The 19,548-nt window shown below is 43.7% G+C and overlaps 1 protein-coding gene across 4 annotated transcripts in view; it reads left to right on the top strand.

The window, feature by feature from the left end:
• Positions 1-17,720, top strand: part of LOC116395235 (rho GTPase-activating protein 7) — a 78,915-nt gene extending 61,195 nt beyond the window's left edge. For 2 of the 4 annotated variants that reach the window (XM_031868952.1, XM_031868954.1), the window contains exons 5-17: positions 665-1,269; positions 1,617-1,833; positions 1,975-2,355; positions 3,801-4,138; positions 6,056-6,229; positions 9,344-9,503; positions 9,791-9,989; positions 10,125-10,338; positions 13,100-13,214; positions 13,736-13,972; positions 14,166-14,395; positions 14,681-14,854; positions 16,516-17,720. In XM_031868952.1, coding sequence (XP_031724812.1) covers positions 665-1,269; positions 1,617-1,833; positions 1,975-2,355; positions 3,801-4,138; positions 6,056-6,229; positions 9,344-9,503; positions 9,791-9,989; positions 10,125-10,338; positions 13,100-13,214; positions 13,736-13,972; positions 14,166-14,395; positions 14,681-14,854; positions 16,516-16,624 — 3,153 coding nt within the window. In that variant the 3' untranslated portion in view covers positions 16,625-17,720. Of the gene's footprint in view, positions 1-664; positions 1,270-1,616; positions 1,834-1,974; positions 2,356-3,800; positions 4,139-6,052; positions 6,230-9,343; positions 9,504-9,790; positions 9,990-10,124; positions 10,339-13,099; positions 13,215-13,735; positions 13,973-14,165; positions 14,396-14,680; positions 14,855-16,515 lie in introns of all 4 variants that reach the window. The other 2 variants (XM_031868950.1, XM_031868953.1) reach the window with 1 other exon arrangement.
• Positions 17,721-19,548: the final 1,828 nt, after the last annotated feature.

Below are 19,548 nucleotides of genomic sequence, written 5' to 3'. Positions count from 1 at the left end.
CTCATATGAAGGCAGGCCGAGCCCGTGGGGGGTGTCACACCATGAAATCTCCCCATTAAGCATCACTTGATTTTGACAGATACAAAGTGATCAGTCCTCCTCCTCCAGTTCCTCTTTCTAGGAGAAAGTGAAGTCCAAGAAAACCAAAGCTGGAGTTATAAAGAATGATTTTTTTTATTTTTTTATTTTATGGTGTTTTTTTTTTGTAAATTCCAACTGGATTAACAAAATCAACTTTGACATTCTATCTACCATCCAGTACATTCTTCATTATTCTGTGTTCTAACTTTGGTAGAACACAGTAAGATTATCTTCATTTTTTAAATGTGTCCCTTTAAGTCACACGGCGTCGCTAAATCCACAATATATTCTCAAAACAATCAAACTACATTCTAAATGAAATATGTGTGATGTTTGCATGAATGTAAAATGATGTTCATGCTTGTATAAATTATTGAATTATTGAATGTTTGTGCTTGTGTAAATGTCGGGCCTCTGTGTTTGTCTGAGTGTTCTGTTTGCACATCGTCGTGCCTACACGCATATATTAGTGTCGGTGCATATTGTGTTAAACTGTAATGTTGTTTGTGGGTAATATTTCTGTGGTATATCCAGATTTTTGTGCGCTCTTGTCTGTGCAATTGAACCCTCCTTCTTCTTCCAGGGAGACGACTTTGACGAAGAAGACTTCTGTGCCATCAGCCCCAACTGGACCTACGACAGGCGGATCCGACGATGGCGTCGCCTCAACTCCGCGATGGACATCCTTTGCTTGTCTGAAAACGCCACCGGACCCCAGAATGCTTCTCTGTGTGACGTCGGCGACCGACATGACATCTGCTCCATCCACAGCTCCAGCAGCACTGAGAGCGAGGGCCACAACGGACACCACAAGGGTCACAGAGACGCCATCACAACCCCCTCAGACGACCAGGAGACCAGCAGGAGCTCCTCCCGCTGCTCCTCCACCAACAAGATGCATTTTGTAGACTCCTCATTTAGTGGACCCCCCTCCCCTGATGGATGTGGTGGAGGATCATCCACCATGACTCCGGATTCCGAAGGCTGCCTCCCAGACAAACCGCCCAGGAAGAAGGGCACCAGTCTGCTGAGGAAGATGGAGAAACTGAGGCTGAGGGGAACAACTGGCCTCCTCCCTTCTGCTCACAGTGGTGGTTGTAACAGCGAGAGTCGGGCCCGGCACGTTATCAGTAGTCCTGTTCAGGTCCAGCAGGAGGAGAGGATGGAGAGGCTGCACTGCCCGTCAAGGTCAGGATTGTGGATTGCAATCTTTTAAAAACCCAGAAGATTTTTTCACAACATTATCTACTGTTTTAAAGCTATTTCCAGAATGATCAAAGAATCCTTTTAACCAGATCCGCAAGTTGTAGCTAAATCCCCAAAACTGATGATAGTAGTGAATAGTGAATATGAAAAATAAGTTAGAAAAATAAATAAAGCAATGCATTATTGGAAAATTACATTGTACTGAAAAGAAAAGACTGAGAAAGATATTTTTCTTGCGGATGGAATATTTGTTTGTGCCAGAATTGTAACTGCAGGTCATTCCCAGAGCAGCTTTAACTGTAGAGTTCTACCTACCTGAATGTTTCCAGCTTGCAGGGTCGACCCGACAGCCGTGTGTCCTCCTCGCCCTCGTCTCCTCACACCATCAGCAGCAGCAGTAGCAGCAACAGCCACTCTGAAAGCAGCAGCAACGTCAGTACGCCCCGCCCGGTCACCCGGGTCAGGAGTAACTGCAAACGCTCCAACAGCGGTGTCGGGGTCGTTGGTGGAGCGACCTGGAACAACCAGAACCACACAGGAACAGAGGTCAGTCCAAAAAATGTAGCTTGTTAAAATGCTAACATTGGCTAATCAATGGACATTTTGAATAATATTAAATAAATGCTATATTATATTCCCTGAATACTTTATTCTGTCCTTCCCTCATCCATCTGGTCACCCTCTCAGGACTTCAGGAACCAGATCAACAACAACAACAACAGCAGCCCCGAGAGTCTGATCTTCCAGGTCCCCAACGGGCACAAACCGGGGACCTTCCCCACCTCTCTCTCACACAAACGCACCCCCCTCTCCCCCATTATCGACGACACCTCCGTCAACTGGAGGACCGGGAGTTTCCACGGCTACGGGGGGCGACACAGTTGCCGGCATGGCACGTCATCACTGGCCACTGGTGACCAGGTACCAGGAGTCCCCAGTCCGCTCGCTGTGCTGGATCATCGGCTGAGTATCTACGACAACGTGCCTGACGACCAGCAGCTGTCTGAAAGTGAAGTTGGCAGTGGCGGAAGTGGCAGCGATGCAGAAAGGATGGGTGAAGAATCAGAGGTGGGTCCAAAGACTGTTACTCCACTGTTACATGTATTTATTGTCATATATATATATATATATATATATATATATATATATAGATTTAGATTTAGTTCAGGGTATTACATTACTTAGTATGCTTCAAACAAAGCATTTTTCAGATGGTCTATCAGTGTTTGAAACCTCCTTTCCAACAGCAGAATTTGGGGGAAATGCATTCGATAATTTTAGCAGCTTCAAACAATCCGACATTCCAGCACTTTTCATGCGAGTACAACATCATAAATATCTAGAGGAGAGACTGTACGAAAGTGTGTGCGCCACTATCCCCATTTCAAGGATTTATTGCGTCATTAATACAAAGTCACGCAAAAGACAGAATCATTCTCCATGTTGTGAAGCAAAACATCTAAGTGGATGGGAATAATGAGGAGAGTCATCCTAGCATGTGTGTGTGATATTCATATAAGGGAACAAACTATTGAGTGGCACAGCAGAGTGGAGCTGTCCAGGTGCTGAACAGGTGACCTCGCACCGTTGAAAGGCTTCTGTCCATGGTGCTGAACCCCCTGACTGCCACTACAGTGGACGAGTGGGTTCAAGGGCCACATATACTGTAGCTATATCTTTTGTTGCACCTGGCTATGACTTTGTGGATCCAAAATTACAGAACAGATCAGCGAGAAGATTTTTACCTGCTGAGGTAATTATTGAGTCACTGTTAGGGATCAACATGTGTGATACATTGTGTTTATTTTGTGTAACATGTCTGTAAAGTTCCACTATGTGTTCCCTTTAGTAAAGGTTTTCCAGAGAGAATAAAATAACTCATTGGCTTTCCTGCCTTTCGCCTAAAGGATGGATAAAGCCCCATGCAAAGACAATCTAAAATGAAAGTCTATAAAGACGCAGGTCTTCAATCAATGACATTGATATTGCTAAGCTAAGTTTTCCCATAAGGCCAGAAATCATTTTGTGAGTGCTCCTATAAAAATTCCATTTTAGATTAAAACAATACAATAATCGGTCTGAATTAATCATCCTTCTTCACACATAACTACACCCAAAGTATAAGAGGTGCAATTTGGAATAAAGTTGGAACCCTCTTTGACAAAAACATGGCAGCCATGGAGGGAAAAGAGAAATCATTAAGCATTTCTTACTTCTGAAGAAATTGAGCGATACATTTCCAAAACTGCTTTATGGCAATGAAATCCTTCATTTACAAAATCCTAAAATCTGCAGAATCAATCAACTGAAGAAAAAGTTTTTTACCACTTTCCTTTTGGGCGTTCTATATAACTACTATCTGTGGTGATTGAACAATGTAATATTTCTAGTTTATTATAGTGACGTTACTCATTTAAACTAGTAGGTATAGTGGCTTGTCAATTAGTTTTGGTGAGAAATGTTTCTTTGGGGAATTTTCCTTTGATCTTTTCCGAATGGTTTTCCTCTCTCAGGTGGGTCGACTGTTGGCAGGTGAAGATGTTTTCTCTGCTCTGGACTGCATTTTGGAGAGGATCAGCAACCTCCAACAACTGGTGTCCACGTGGTCTGAAAATCTATCCGAGGACGACTGTCAAAGAGGTTCCTCCTCCTTTTCTTCCTCCTTGTCCTCGTCTTCCTCCCAGGACTCAACTGGTCACGGCTCATCGGCAGCCTCCCCGTGCCCGTCTTCCCCCAGCCACGTCCACCTGGAGGCGCAGCATCCAGAGGAGACGGAGGAGGTGAAGAGCCATGAGGAGGTGCCTGTGAATGGAGAGGAGCCAAAGACCAGATCACCACAACCCAGATGCAGGTGAGAAAGCTCCGAGTGTAATGCTGCAATTAAATCAAGGTTTCTTCATAGAGCATATCATATTTCACAAACAAAATAACTCAAATTGTATCACAAGTCAAGGTCATTAAAAAGACAGTCAACACAAAGAACAAAGAAGTGACATTGACGTTCCCTAAGTTAAAAGCTCATTTGTTTGTCAAATTTTGATCAGCATCAAAATGCAGGTCAAAGAAACACAAGCAACACTTTAAGTTGCCGTGGATATTTGTAAATGGAAGCCTCTGTGTCCGGCAGGGCGCTGATGATGACAGTTATGGGGATTTATTCCCTCAGGCATCAACCAAAGTATAAATGGAGTTAGTATGAAGCGCTAAAGATAAAAGCAGTAACCACACGGTGAATAGTTTTGATCGCCTCTTTATAGGGCAGCTTTTATATCTCTTTTTGTCACATATTTGTTCTCCGATATAGAGCAGTAAAAAGCTATGAGGCCTCTCCTGTACTGTGAAGTCAGCCACATCATCGGTGTTTGCTGATGGACGCTGCCACTAGTGGACTGGTCGAAAGAAAAAAGGCAGCAAAAGTGCCATCTCGGGCGCCCTCCCAGTAGAGGAAATGTGACGCTGTGCCCTCTATGGTGGCCTTATAATTGAAAGACGCAATGATGCAGTGCCGTGAAGGCTACCTGCTAGAAAACCTCCTGCGTGCTGGTGCCCCACCGCATGCTGCTGGTGCCCTTTTTTGTTTTTTCTGCCCTTTCCCCTCAAACAGTCCTCTGCTGGACACTGCTTTTTCTCTCTCTCTTTCTTCTCTGTGTGTGTTTTACTGGATAGTTTTAATATAGGTTCAAGTTATGTGAGTCGGATTGTGCACACAGATGTGCTTTGTCTCTAAACCTGTTTTTTAAGCACACTAGCATCAGGGTTTGCAGGTACAGGAATGCCGCTTGGTGCAGCACTTTGGTTAAACTGAACTATTGGATTCATTACAATGAATGAAGTTCAGATATTCATGGTCCTCGGGGGATGGATCTTGATTACTTTGTTTATACCCTAACTGTTCATGCAGCCCCAGCACTAGGTAAACGTTTCTACTTAAGTGTACACGTGTGTTTACATGCTAACTGCTAATCACCTGCCTAAAGTTGAACCAGATCTGAGAAAAGAGCAAGACGAGCATATACAAACATAAGCCCTGTTGACTATCTGTGATCATGTTAATGTTAAATGTTAGCATGCCGACATGTAATATGCTGCGTGCTAAATGTCAGAATACGTGTTGACATGCTATCTGTAAGCACGTTAAGATGCCACGGTTAAGGCAGCACGCTAAATTTAGTTATAAAAACTAACATGAGCATTCTTGTATGCTAATGCTAACTTGTTATAAGCACACTACAACTGACAGTCTGACAGTGTAGAGCTGAAATGATCAGAAATGGCCACCATACAGATGATTAACCCTGATGATTGAGGTAATGTTGAGATTTTCCTTTGCCGCCACCCTCCAGACAAACTTAACAATTTAGTTTTCTGTTGTGTAAACAGTGTTACAGCTTCATTTGGCTGCTAGCACCTTAATCTCCTTTGTGCATGGGGATCTGTTGTGTTAGGGTATCTAAATAAATCATTGCATGTTGTTATATCCAGTGTTTTTTTTCTGATTGGTCTTTTTCACCAAATACAAAGTCCCTGCCGTTAGAACTGATGAGACAATTAAGAAAGAGACATTTTAATTAAACAAGTTGATATTTTCTGTGATAAGATCTAAGTGCAAAACATTCATTTTATATATATTCTTCAAGAATGTGTGTGCCAACTCTGGGAGATTTGTCTTGATTGTGATATGTTAAAAACTGGCATTTACGTGTGTGTGTTTGCGCTTGTTTGTGTCTATTTGTGTATTTATCTGTTCTCGCTGCTGTGTGTCCAGCAGAGTGAGCCAGCAGCTGCACTGGTCCAGCGAGCAGAACCTGCCCTCCCTGCCCACCAGTCCGGGAGTGGAGAGCCAGTCCGTGTCCCAGTTCCTCCTGCTGCAGAAACTCTCCCTGCTCAAACTCACCGCTCTGATGGACAAATACTCCCCGTCCAGTAAGCAGGGCTGGAACTGGTAAGAAGCGTGTCAGGACAGAGAGTTTTGATGATGTCGTAGCTTGAAAAAAAAAAAAACCTGTGAGGTTTGAACAGAGAAACAAAGCTCTGTATTCCTGGATATTGTTTGTCATTCACACCTGCGTGGAGAAACTTCTTCAAGGAAACAACAGTGGAAACGAGGGCAGATGGGCGGGCGGTGGGTAAATATTTCACGCAGCCTATTTAGAAAATTCATATATTATTTGTGGCTCGGGTGCAACGTGCCTCGGCGTAAAAAAAAACAAAACTGCTTCAAGAGCAATAAACCCCAGGAAGAACCGTGGGTGCTTCACCTTGTCTCTGTGTTCCTGGGGAGCATTTTGGTTTGGTTAACTGCTCAGGCATTGTGGGTTATTTTGGGTTCTCAGTTCTCTTGTTTTCCTGACTTAATCTGTTTTTATATTTCTTTCTCATAAATCATGATGTGCAGAAGGGGATCGAGGTCAACGCCAAAAGAACTGTTATGTCCCGCCACAGAATGAAGTTAGAACATTGTTTAGGTGTAGGTTGTCTCGAGCGAGTCCCTGCAACAGAGGTGGCGAGCACAAAGTTAGCACGAGACATAGAGCCACAATAGAAGAGACAGTTCACAAAGGAGACGCCCCACTGAGAGTCGGTTTACCTGTAGAAGTCTCGCAGTGAACACAGATTATGGCCGATTCTTTCAAAGTAAACGTTGCACCAATTTTTCACAAGCCACACACGTCCCCAACATTCTGAAACTAAAATGGAAATGGCAATTTTCAGACGGACAAATCAGGAGAAAATGAACTTTGTTCAATATATTTCTCTCTCTCAGCAACACACTCTCTTTAGTAAATATCTAATGTTAGCAAAGTAAAATAAATACATCATGCAAACACTTCCAAATGAGATGGAAGGATGTGGGGAGAGGCGAACACGCAATGACCACTTCAGCAGACAGGAAGTGTATACCATTTCACACCATTGGCGGAGCTTTTAATGCGTCCGTCTTTGTTATAGAGCTTTTTTAACAGCAGCTACAGTTACGGGACATACGGCAGGTTCTGGTAGTGTAGGATCCTTTCGTTCTGTGTTTATGTTCTTAAAGAGGTAGTGAGGGTACGACAAGCCCTGAGGGACAGTAGTAGCAGTAGGATAAAGGAGGTAACAACAAGATTTGGGACATAAATCAAGGCCTTTTGTCTTTTAATAAGTCGTTTGCAGACTGTTGAGCTCAAATCCTTTTCTTGTTTAAAATGTAGGATGTTTTCACTGCACTTTTTATTGACATACATGGGTTTAATGAAGGTTTTGCCTCCTACACTATGTTTTCGGAATAAGCCCTCATGCAAAATCGAGACCTATTCATTTCTAAGAAGAGAAAAGGGGCTGTTATGTTCGGTGAGATAATGTTGAATGACCTTTGGATAAAAAAAAACATCCCGAAATTACTCCTCACAGATGTTCGTCTTTCATTTTCGGGATCAAACGCGTGTTCGGTGGGGGCCGCTCATTGGTAGCGGGTTGAAAAGAATCAGCGAGGCTTCCTGTAGTTCTGGTGTGTTGTGTTTTAGCATTTCAAAGCGCTTCTTTTTTTTACAGAGATTAAACTTTAATAAATCACATGAAAAGGGAGCAAAATGCAGGAGAAATCACGTCAAACCTGACCTCTACGGGGAAAAAAGGGAGAAAAAACATCAAGTTAACGTTTTGTTCAACAAAGCAGGAGTTTTAAATGAGCACACACTCTGAAGTGCAAATGACTTGTTCTTACACAAAGTGAACTTCATGTTCCTTCACCTGGAACTGGTTTTGGAATGTGTGACAATAATACATCTTAGACACACCGTCCTTTTCTATTCATCCCCACAAAATATGGTAAGTTCGGGCGAGTCGTATTACTTTGTTGGGAGTTCTGGTACTTTTTAGGATGGTTTGGGGATGGCATTAGTTGTGGTGAAATACAAATAATTTCAGCCAGTCTTCTCATTGGTTACACATTGAAAGGTCACTGACGAACGAGTTGTATCAATCTCCTCAATAACTCTTTGCCTGAAGGCAAATAAACTTATTTCCCAAACTATTGCCTTAAGAGAAACCTGTTTACCACAAATGTGGGCAAGGACACCGCATAGGACTAAAACTCAACGCAGCTCAACAGTAACTTGTGTTTTAAAGTCGGACACATAGTGAGTAAAAAGCTTAGCGCTCTGTCACTACAGCACCGCCAACTTCTCCGGGAAAAAAAAAAGAGAAATCTCTCCAGGCTTCAACAATTACGTTAAGTCTTGTCATTTCAATGATTTAATCACTGATTCAAAAAGCGAGCGCTAGAATACAGCAATTAACTGCTGATTGGGACGGTTGATACTCTGAGGCGCTTTCCTCAAAATTGTCAGTTTGTTCAGAGAGCCGCTGTTAGATGTGGAAGACAAAACAGTGGGATGAAAAGAGCTGGAAAGCATTTAGAGTTTTCTCTTTGTGACTCTGGGCCGTAATGTGGTTTCATACCGAGTAGAGAAGAGATTTCATTAATGATTGTTGGAGGTCTTCAGATCTCTCCTTTTTTAAATATGGCTTTTACAGGACTGCAGTGTTTCGAGTTAGAAACTAACATTCATTGCAGCTATCTATGGGGTTTTTTGTCCGGCAGTTAAGTTTTTTGTTTTCCTGCATCTGGAGAACATTAGTGTCCAATAGAAAAGAATAAATCAGTCGTTGGTATTAATGGTTAAAAGGTGGCGGTATCAGTTCAAAAACCCTGACACAGTCCTTGTACAAGTCCAATCTTTTTGATCAGCGCCCATGGTTTCTTTCTGCTCATGTTGTTCCTGCAGAGCTGATTTGAATGGCACACACATTGGAGAGATCAATGGGGATTTATGTAATCAAAGAATGTTCTTTGGCTCTTCCTTCAAAAGGAAACGCATCCAAGCGCAGCCAAGTTGAGAATTGTTTTTTTACACTTGACTGCTTGAGTTTACAAATTCCCAGGATATTTGCAAAACTATTTTTGATACATTTTCAACATAACATAACTCTTCCCCCGGCACTAGTCCGTGCTGTTTGATTGCTTCCTTGTAATGAAAGGCTTCCAGAGTCTGATGGTAATCTTTTTCACCCGCAGGACTGTTCCTAAACCGCCGAGGAAGACTAAGGTGATGGAGGTGAAAGGCCGGCGGGTTTTTGGGGTTCCTTTGCTCCTCAGCGTCCAGCAGACAGGAGAGCCACTTCCACCCAGCATCCTCAGAGCTCTGGTCTACCTGAGGACCGAGTGTTTGGACCAGGTAAGGAGCCAAAAACCACAAGCGGCCTGCGTTGATTTTAGAAACACTAGGAGACGCTGTTGGACTTGAGAGTAAGATTCAATGAAACCATTATGAGGCGGTGGCATCGACCCAAAGACCATTTTAAAAATAGTTTCATCGCATTGTGCTTTTTGGGATATTTCAAAACATACAATACGAGAGGTAAAAAATCAGGCCTAGCAAAGTTCAACACTGAGGAAAATCTTTATGTAAATCTTTTTTTGCTTTTGATGAAAAGTTCTCGTTTGCATCGTGTTCTTTCTCAGGTGGGTCTTTTCCGCAAGTCAGGCGTGAAGTCTCGTATCCAGTACCTCCGTGAGCTGGTGGAGTCTGACCCAGACGGCGTTTCGTACGACGGCCAGTCTGCCTTCGACGTGGCCGACATGGTGAAGCAATACTTCAGAGACCTGCCTGAACCCATCTTCACCAGCAAACTCTGCGAGTCCTTCCTCCACATCTACCAATGTGAGCAGTCATTACTCTTATCATTAGCGAGTTCAAATGCTAATTGTGTGTATGATAATCATGCTGACATTTGTAGTAGCAAAACCATGTAAACTGCATGATTAAAATATGAACAGGTTAGCTTTCTACTTGCAGATTTTCCCAAGGATCAACAGCTGGTTGCAGCTCAGGCGGCCATCTTGCTTCTTCCCGACGAGAACAGGATGGCGCTGCGAACGCTGCTGTTCTTCCTGCGGGACGTGGTGGCCTGCGTGGACGAGAACCAAATGACTCCAACCAACATTGCAGTTTGCCTGGCGCCGTCACTTTTCCACCTCAACACCCTGAAGAGAGACGCCAACGCACCCAGGTGAGCTGAGACCACGGACACCGAATTACCTGCATCAGTTACCTTTTCACTTACACTTAACGTTGGCTATTTAATTCTCTAAAAATTGAGGTCAGGTAGAACATTTTCACCCAACATCAGAAAAAGATGGAAATGAATGGAGGGGGTGTGGAGTCTGCAGCACATTGTCACAGTTACAGAAGTCTCTGCAGCAGTCACACCTCTGCTGTTATGTCTCTCTGAGAGTAAGCTCATTTACTGCAAATTGTTAATATGATATTTCAGCAAAAACCAAGGGTTTAATTCATATTTTAGTTGTTAAAGTTCTGGTATCCATCATTCCTATCCGTTATAATATTTTACTTACCAAGTAAATTGCTGAGAGTCCAAAACATGATTGCACAGGATATGATTGAATCATTTTGTTACAACTTTAGTACACTTAGTTTTTGCTTCAGGCTGTGACTTTATCTTGGTTCCCTGTTAAATCTCAGCCTCTCATTTAGCTTCAGCTTCTGGTTAATGCGTGCGTCTGTGTCTGAACGTGCGTGTTCGCTGTTACGCGCGGCAGGTTGCCATCTAGATGCCATAGAAACATGTTTTTCTTCCTCCCTTTGTGGCTTCAGTAGACATCATGTTTCCGAGGTTCTCGGCTCTCACAGATGACATCACCTCTGGATCAGATCCAGCTGTCACACACTCTCACTTTGTCTCTGTAAAGAAAAGCTGTCGGCACAGTTTACACAGAGAGCCCATTTCATCACCTCCGACAATTTCCGTCGTGCTTCAACTTCACTCCCAGATATGAGAGATATTTTTCTATCTGGTTTTTAGCAGAGAATCCGGCTGGGCAGGGAGTTAGTAATGGGAGAGTGAAAGAGAGAGAGAGAGAGAGAGATAATGAGACTGTTCAGAATGATAACGGCTATGCAGTTGATGATTCATCAGTGTCCGCAGATCAGTCATCCGAGCTCAGAGTTTGTACTGCAGAAATGTGCTCATTGTATGTATGCATGAATGAATCATTGTTATCAGAAGTAAACATTTGAACACAAGGATTAGGCTTATGTTATTCTACATGTATTTTTTAGTCCCCTTGTTTAAACTCCATCTTTATAAACTCCCTCCGTCAGTTCAACCGGAGGCACTCGGATAACTGCAGGTTTTTAAATGATTACATGATTGCTTTGTCAACAAGTTGCAAGAACACCACCAAACCCAACAATGTGTTGGTCTGTTTCCCAATACTCCCTGACTTCCTGTCTGTGGCTGTCAGCTCCAAGCCCATTGGTTTCTACTGAAGATGTAAAACTTTAAAAACAGCTTACCGATATATAGTTTAATTTCAGGCTCAGTCGTTTCTTTAAACAGCTGATCCCTGTAGTTTCTATAAAAACAAACTGGAGGAAGTTGCATTTGTTGGGGACTTTTTTTTTTTAGCTGCGGATTAATCCACATTTGGTGCTCCAGGTAATATTTGGGACGTTGTATGTCGGAGTGAGTCTAAATAAACTACTCTGTGTGTGTGTGTGTGTGTTCACGGCAATGAAGAAACATGTCACCCAGTGCAACAGTGTTACGCATTGATGTGTTTTTAATAGTTTTTGGACAACAGTGGAGCTCGATGGCAGAGGAAGAAGATGAATCAGGCATTGATACACACACAATAGTTGTTAGTTACATTAATGTTTGGTTCAACCTGTCCTCCTTATTCGTACTTACTCTTCTTTGATGCCGCGCTACACATTTTGTCCATTCCATCTCGTTTCCTTACTCCCTCATCTTCTCCTTTTTCCTGTCATCCTTCTTTTCTCCATCCACCCTGATATTGTCTCTTTCATTCTGCTCCTCTTCCTTCCCCGATATTACCCTCGTATCTCCTCCTCCACATCGTTTCCTCTTCTCATTCCTGTAATCACTCTGCTTTCCGTGACTCCTCTTCCTCCCTTCCATTCATCTCCACCTCTCCCTTTTTCCACTTTGGCTTTGTCTCCCTTTCAGGATGAGGGGACACTAGATGGAAAAGGCAAAACAACACAATCGGCACTTTGTGCCTCCCGTCTCCTGGAAGCCAAAGTCCCAACCTGTCAGAAAGCATGTCACACTTTGTGGTGGGAACAGTAACTGCTGCTCCCAGCTGTTCTCCCACAGATCTATTGAATCTCATCTCTGAGTCTTTTCCTTCATCTTTCTGCTTGACAGAACTCATCACTCCTACAGAGATATGTACTTTTTAATGGTCGAACTTGTCGTCCGACCAACTCGGTTTGGTGCAAGTGTTGGTGTCTAATTTCCCCATTTTGCAGCGCTGAAGAGAATCTGTGCCGTTTGGTGTGACAAATTGTCATCAGGCATCAGAAACTAAAAAACAAATGATAAAACTTACCTATCAAATAAAAATCAAGGAAAACAACTTCTTTTGTAAGCTTTCCAAAATAACCTGAATCTGTCAGTTGCAGTAATCCTGACGCAGTGCTGCCGATTCCTGTCTGCTGCCTGTAAAGAACTGCTTCAGCTGACTGGCAGACTGCTGTGATGGCAGCATGTCATATGTGTCACACCCTCTTCCCATTTCCTGTCAGTGTTTCCAAAACTGTAAAGAAATAAAAGAAGCACAATGGCACCCGTCTATCACCCTGTTGTGCCCAAATCCAAATCAGGCTCATTGTAATCTCACCAAAACCTCTTTTGTCTCTACTTCAGCAGAGATTGAGTTCAGTATGCTCGCTGCCTTTATCTAAACGTGAAAGTGACCGCGACCTTGTTCCTGTTGTTGCCGAAGGTCGAGTCACAGGAAGTACAGCCTGGGACGCCCAGATCAGCGGGACCTGAGTGAGAATCTGGCTGCCACCCAGGGACTGGCCAACATGATCACCGAGGCTCACAGACTCTTCCAGGTACAAAAGCTGCTCCACTGGTTGTCCATGGCATATTATAGTATGAAATATTGTATGACATATACAATTAAATACTATATTTTTATATATTTTATTGCATACTCGGCTATGGCAAAGTACAGTATGTCATACTAGAGTATGTCGTAAAAAGTCATAATGTAATATGTCAAAATGATTCATTAAAAAGTAATTGTGTACTATGTTGAACAAAGTCATACTATGTTCATTGGTTTAGTTACTCACTGTTGTTCTTTGTTCCCACCTAGTCTATCGAAATTAAGATGCTTTGGTCCAAAGAGTTATCACAAACTACGACTGTTTAGTTTTGCTATCTTTAAATCGATGTGTAGTAAAGTATATTAAAGTGTGTTGCTGATGTTAAAGCATAGAACTTGAAGTGACAATGTGTTCTTAAAAGGTATTCAAATGAAATTCAGGATTCCTGCAAAGAAAACACTTTAGAAGCGTACGAGACAAAATTAAAGTAATGATAACAGATTTTTAAAAAATGCTCTTTGCAGCTTCCAGAGTTTTGGCCTGGTCAGCGTTCTGGTGCTGCAGGCTCCAGTGAGGACTCCCTCTCTGAGGGAGGAGGAGGCCCGTTGTCCCCCAGTCACAGTGGAGGTGAGGAGGAGCTGGAGAAGAGAAGGAGCAAGCTGCAGCTGAGCACCAAGCACCTCCTGAAGGAGGCCAGGGAGAAGAGCAGAGGCTGGGAGAGCCATCAGGCTCCAGAACATGTGGATCTGGCCTTCAAGAAGGTAAATGTCTTAGTTCCATTATGTATACTAAGGACATCAGGGGATGGGGAACTTACACGGAAGAAAGATAATATAGCATTTATTCATATCATATCATACAGATATGTGAAAAAAGGTCATGACAAAAATCATAGTATGGTATGTATATCATACACAGATTTTGGCATAGCATGGTATCATTTTCTGTCTGCAGATGGACGACGGCTGCCTGCTGTGGATGTGGCGCGGCTCCGTGGAGGTGGAAGTCCCCGAGAAGGAGCTGCTCCATCGGCTGCTGAGGGAGCAGGAGCTGTGGGAGGGAAGCCTGCGCCAGGCGGCCGTCATCCAGACCGTGTCCAAGGATTCCGAAGTCTACCGCTACCTCCTCGAGGGCCAAGGCCACGCCCTGAGCTCCCGGCTCCCACAGGAGCATCTCCTGCTCAGGTAATGAGGCTAGTCATTTAACGGCCAACAAATCACAGTTTTGAAGTGATATCCGCAGAAAGGAACTCATGATTGACAAAATAGAGCAGATGACAGTTATTTCATGTGTCAGTGCTGGTTTTGACATCAATCAACTGCTTGCAGGGCTTTTTATTTTATCGCCATTTAACACAATTTGCCTACAGTGGAAAGCTAAAATACTGTGTAGTTGGAATCAGAATATTGGCAGCCATCACATTTGGATTCTCCACCAATGATTATCTCTTCTCACCTACACTCTCTCAGGACCTGGCAGGCGATCCCTTCCTCCGGCCCTCTATACCTGTCCTCTGTGTCCACGGAGCACCCCGAGGTGCTGTCGGAGGGGGTTAGGGCCCACGTCCACTCCTGCCTCTACCTGCTGGAGCCCACCGGAGCCAGGAAGACCCGACTGACGCACCTCTGTCGCACAGACACCAGGTAAGGATGCAGTCGCTGTCTGTGTGAAGGATACCTGCTGGATAGAGACAGTTATGAGATAGTTTCACTTTCATAGACAGTGGACAGGTAATACCGAAACACAAAAGAGGGGCTGTGTTCTCACTAACCCTTGCTGTCTTTCTGAGTTGGTTGAAATTACCCTTTAAACCATTCACCGTGTTTTTAATTTATAATAAATAACATTTGCATGAAAACGTGAGGCCCAATCTGAAAATGCTTCACAATAATTAGTGCACTTTATGTAATAAAGTCGAGTCAGAAGTACAACGTCAAAACTTAGTTGATCTCATCCGTCTCAATTGAGCCCGTTCTGTGTTTTTGACCTCGGCCAACATCTATCTGCAGCACAATCACCACCTCCCTGTAGGTGAGCACATGATGAGGACGACGAACAGCCCTCCTTCTCATGATTCATGCCCTTTGATACTAAGTTGCTGCAGGTTTTCCGCTGCTTACATGATCAATTTGGCTCCCGGCGGAGCCCTGCGGCTCCATTTGTCTCAGTTGATTAAATGAAATGGAGCTCTGTGCAACTCGAAACGAGTGGTGGCGTCTCGCTCGTAGCATCTCCGTCATTAAACTGCGCTATAGTTGCTGCTGCTGTTTCTTTTTTTCTAACATGCTGCAAGAGAAGGCAATCACAGATTTGGTCAATTCAGTTATGAACACAGACAGTTTCAATATAGCTGAGAGCACAGGGAGCCAGAGGGGGGTGGAGGTTCACACCTCCCAAAAATCTGCATCATCACTTTTTTTTTTTTTTTTTTACTCAGTAAGTCAGAATCGCAGCCATAACTTTGATTTACTGATCATAAATCCTCAAGGTCAGTCATAAATCTGATTGAATAACTTTCCGTCCATCGTTTTACTGAGAAACAGACTAAAGTAAAGACAGATCTGATCTATAGCTGCGTGATTATCTCTGCAGGCTTTCAGTCGAACTGAAAGGATCACGTCAGCACGCATCCAGACTTGTGTCAATTTGTAATTTTCCCGACGAGTATGTGCTGAATAAAGAACAGAGGTGGTGGATTGACGGGGAAATCTCCACGAGCTGAAAGTGTTCTGCAGCGCAGCGCAGAGGTGAAATGAGCTTTGATTCCAAGATCATTTACAAAACAACCAGCGTACCGTCGGCCCGCCGACGCTCCCGTTATGCAAGAGTGATCGTGTAACAAAGAAGTGGAAACACCCAGAGGGATGAATGCCTTCGCTCTTTTTGTCTGTCACTTCCTCTCGCCTTCAACTTTCCTCTCATCACAGAGCTCGAGCTGAAAGTCTCAAACAGCCGGGCTGTTCTGGGCAACCTCGCTGTGACATTAATGTGAAGTGTTTGTTAACTTCTAAGGTGAGACAACAGTACATTTCCTGTTGCGTTATTTAGATAAATAAATACTTTATTAGTGTCTTTACAAGATACATGATTCTACAATTACCGTATGGAAAACATTGTCCTCAACAAACCTTCATTAAATATTCAATATCGACTACCTTTTTGTAAGTTTAATCTTCCATGAGCATCTACACAAATAAAATAGAGAAGAAGAAGCTTCTCGTGTCATTGACACCAGTCGAGCTGAGCGCTTGTTTATCACTGACCTTTTCTTTGCTGAAAGATCTCGTTGGTTTTTATCTTCCAGGGGCCGGTCCCAAGAGTGGCACAGCAAAGTCAGCGGCCATCTTCTGGCCTCCGGTCTCCTGGCGATCAGGAACTCCTTCAGAGCAGAACACAAAGAGACCAACATATGAGTCGATGCAGATGTGGAGGCTGAGGAGGATCAAGTACTCACCCCTAACTTGTAGTCTGGTTGAACCGCGTCCCTTTCCTCATGGCAGAATGCTGGAAACAAGAAGACAACGGCATCCTTTTCACAAGAATTTCTCTAAGTTTTTCAAAGTGGAACTCGTGGCCCAGAGCACAGCGAGCAGGGAAGGTGACCTGTGAGGGCTTCCCTGAAACATTTGAACGGCAGTCTCTTTGGCTTTCTTTTCAACTTGCTGTGTATGTTCCCTTCTTTGTCAGTGACCTTGCAGTTTGCCGGCAGCACTCCCTGCTGCGTCTGTTACGCTTCACACTCAAGTTCACAAAAAATAATGCAAACCCTGGCGAGCTCCGAGGACGTTTTGATGGGAATATGAAAAGCTGAGGCCTGATTTGACTTCTGAGGAAAATGGGCGAGATGGAGCAAGTGGACAGAGTTGTGACATTTTAACTTTGCCCAGTTTTTTTTCTGTTCCTAAAACATGTTATCCAGAAAAAGGGAATCGCAAATTGAGTTATCGTTCTCTCCTGAAGACGGAGAAAGAGGCAGGGGAAACGCATGGCAGCTGCCTGGATGAACACAGGAAATAAGGACAGGAAACAGAATTTTAGCCACCAGACATTTGGCTTCAGTTGAAAGGGAAGAGGAGAGAGAAGGCAGGAGGACGACGGCATCTGTACTAAACCCACGACTAGGAACAAAGCAACGTCACGGAGAGAAACGAGACACGGCAGCCCTGAAACACGGTGAGGTCACTCGATGAAGGGGTGTCAGAAACCACCAATCCTGGTGTTCCAACGCCACATGAACTGAACTGTGGAGGTGAAATCAAACACCCAAAGACTATTTATTTTTCAGACGCGGCACAAAGCAGCTGGATCCAGCTGTGACAAGGTTTCAACACCCTGCCACCCACGTCCCTTTATCCCATTTGAGTGACTGTTCTTACTTTTTTAAAATCACACTTGTGAATTTTGACCCATTCGATAAAAGGACAAACACACGTGTGTGTGTGTGTGTGTGTCAGTTCAAAGACGGGCGATACCTACCTCTCCACAGGACAACGCGACTTTAAAGTTTGACGGACGCCACACAGTGGGGGGGGGGGGGGGGCGAGACGGACAACTTTCCATACTTCCTGAATATCTTAACACTTGTATTTATTCTTGGTCAAGAGCGTGATGTCCACGTGTCTCTGTGATGACCAGTCTTATTTCATGTGGCACTTGAGCCTTACTTCACTGTCCAAGTTGGCTTGTTCTATATATTTCAAAGTGTCAGAGTTATGAATTAGGGCGTGTGTGTGTGTGCATTCAAACACCACATTTCAGATTATTTAACTTAATGTATATCTTAAAACAAATCTTACATCGACATACAAATCTCTTATTTAATTGCGAGAAATGTTCCCTTGTTTGTGTGCGTGTGAAATCTAGATTTATCAGTGCCAAACGCCTAATTAAAATGTTTATTTCTCTCTGAACCCGTCTCCTGTTGTGTTTCTTCCTCCTCTGTGACTCGTCTAAGTGCCAAACAGATTACCGACTGTAATTTCAGGGGAAGGGGGGGGGGGGGGGGGGACAGCAGGCAGTGTGGAGACGAGGTACCACACTGCGCCATCGAAGCGCAAGAGATTAATAAGCCTGGCACTGTGGTCGCGCTGCTGACTTCCAACAAACTCAAGACTGTCGCCTCTTTCTCATGCTCACGACGCCCACTTGTATCTCATTTGCATACGGCTTATTGACATCTCTTATTGATTCATCTCTGACAAACACTTGGTGCGGAGGCACTCAGAGCGAGAGACAGATGCCGAGCAACAAAACGTGATGTAAAAATACTTCTTGTGGCGAGGACACCATGCCCCAGTCTAAACAGGATTTTAAGGAAGAGGGATAATTTATGCAAATTACAAATAACAGAAGCACAGAAGTGCCTGCAGGCGGGTTTAATTTCTGTACGAGTCTGTTCCTCCCATATGGTGCTAAAATACCATGAGGCGTATTTGGGATGAACTCGAGGTCAAAGGTTAAAGGCAAAGAAAGTGGTTAGCTATTAAGTCAGCTCCCCAGAGATCAGATGCTTTGATTACATTCAATACATTTTTATAATATGAACCTTAAATCAAATGACTGATGTGCAAGGAGCAGCCTGTAGTGCTGAAATGGCAAAATCGTCACAAACTCTGGAGCTCTTTTTAGCCTCTTTACTCCCAAACCAGAGCTTAGAGAAGAGGAAATGTCGGCCTTACGTTCATCCGGTGGACACAAGCACAGCTCCAATTGGACGATAAAGTTCCTTCACATCTGCTGGATGTGGAAATCTAGCTGTAACAAAGAAAGTGTGGTAGACGTGAGACATTCTGCTTCCATGTGGCCAACTACATGCATCATTGAATTATAGAGTAGAAGAAAGAAAATCTTCCAAAATGGAAAAACTAAACTTGACCTCAGTTAAAGTTGCATTAACACGTTTTGGCCTCAGCTTCAAAGGTTTACTGACATTCAGCAGACACAGCAATGTCAGCACAAATGTAAGTCCAACATTCACTCTTATTTTAACTCCGGTTTGGTCTCCACCACCTGAGGGAGATGTCGGTCTGCTGTTAGGTGTTGGACAGGTGGTGTAAAGTGGGTTTATCGTAGCGTTTTCACTGGAAACAGCTGCCTGCTGGATTAAAGGCAGTGACACACAACCATACAGTGAATGTAAAATAAAACTAGGAGCTAAAAGAGGCTACTACGCTCTGTGGAGGTGGGTTCACCACTTTCATATTACACAAAGTCCTTTGTTAATCTGAAATGGTGTGGATTAGTGCAGCTTTAAGTACGAGAACACAAAGATTGTACACGGTACTCAATAAACATCCATGTTTACCTTCCACCTCTGGTCTGCACGTCCCAGCTGCAC

The sequence above is a fragment of the Anarrhichthys ocellatus genome, unplaced genomic scaffold (assembly GCF_004355925.1).
Source record: "Anarrhichthys ocellatus isolate YVR2014 unplaced genomic scaffold, GSC_Weel_1.0 scaffold45, whole genome shotgun sequence".
Classification (NCBI taxonomy): Eukaryota; Metazoa; Chordata; class Actinopteri; order Perciformes; family Anarhichadidae; genus Anarrhichthys; species Anarrhichthys ocellatus.
Note: the sequence above shows the minus strand (reverse complement) of the source record. Positions and strands in the feature narration are given on the sequence as shown.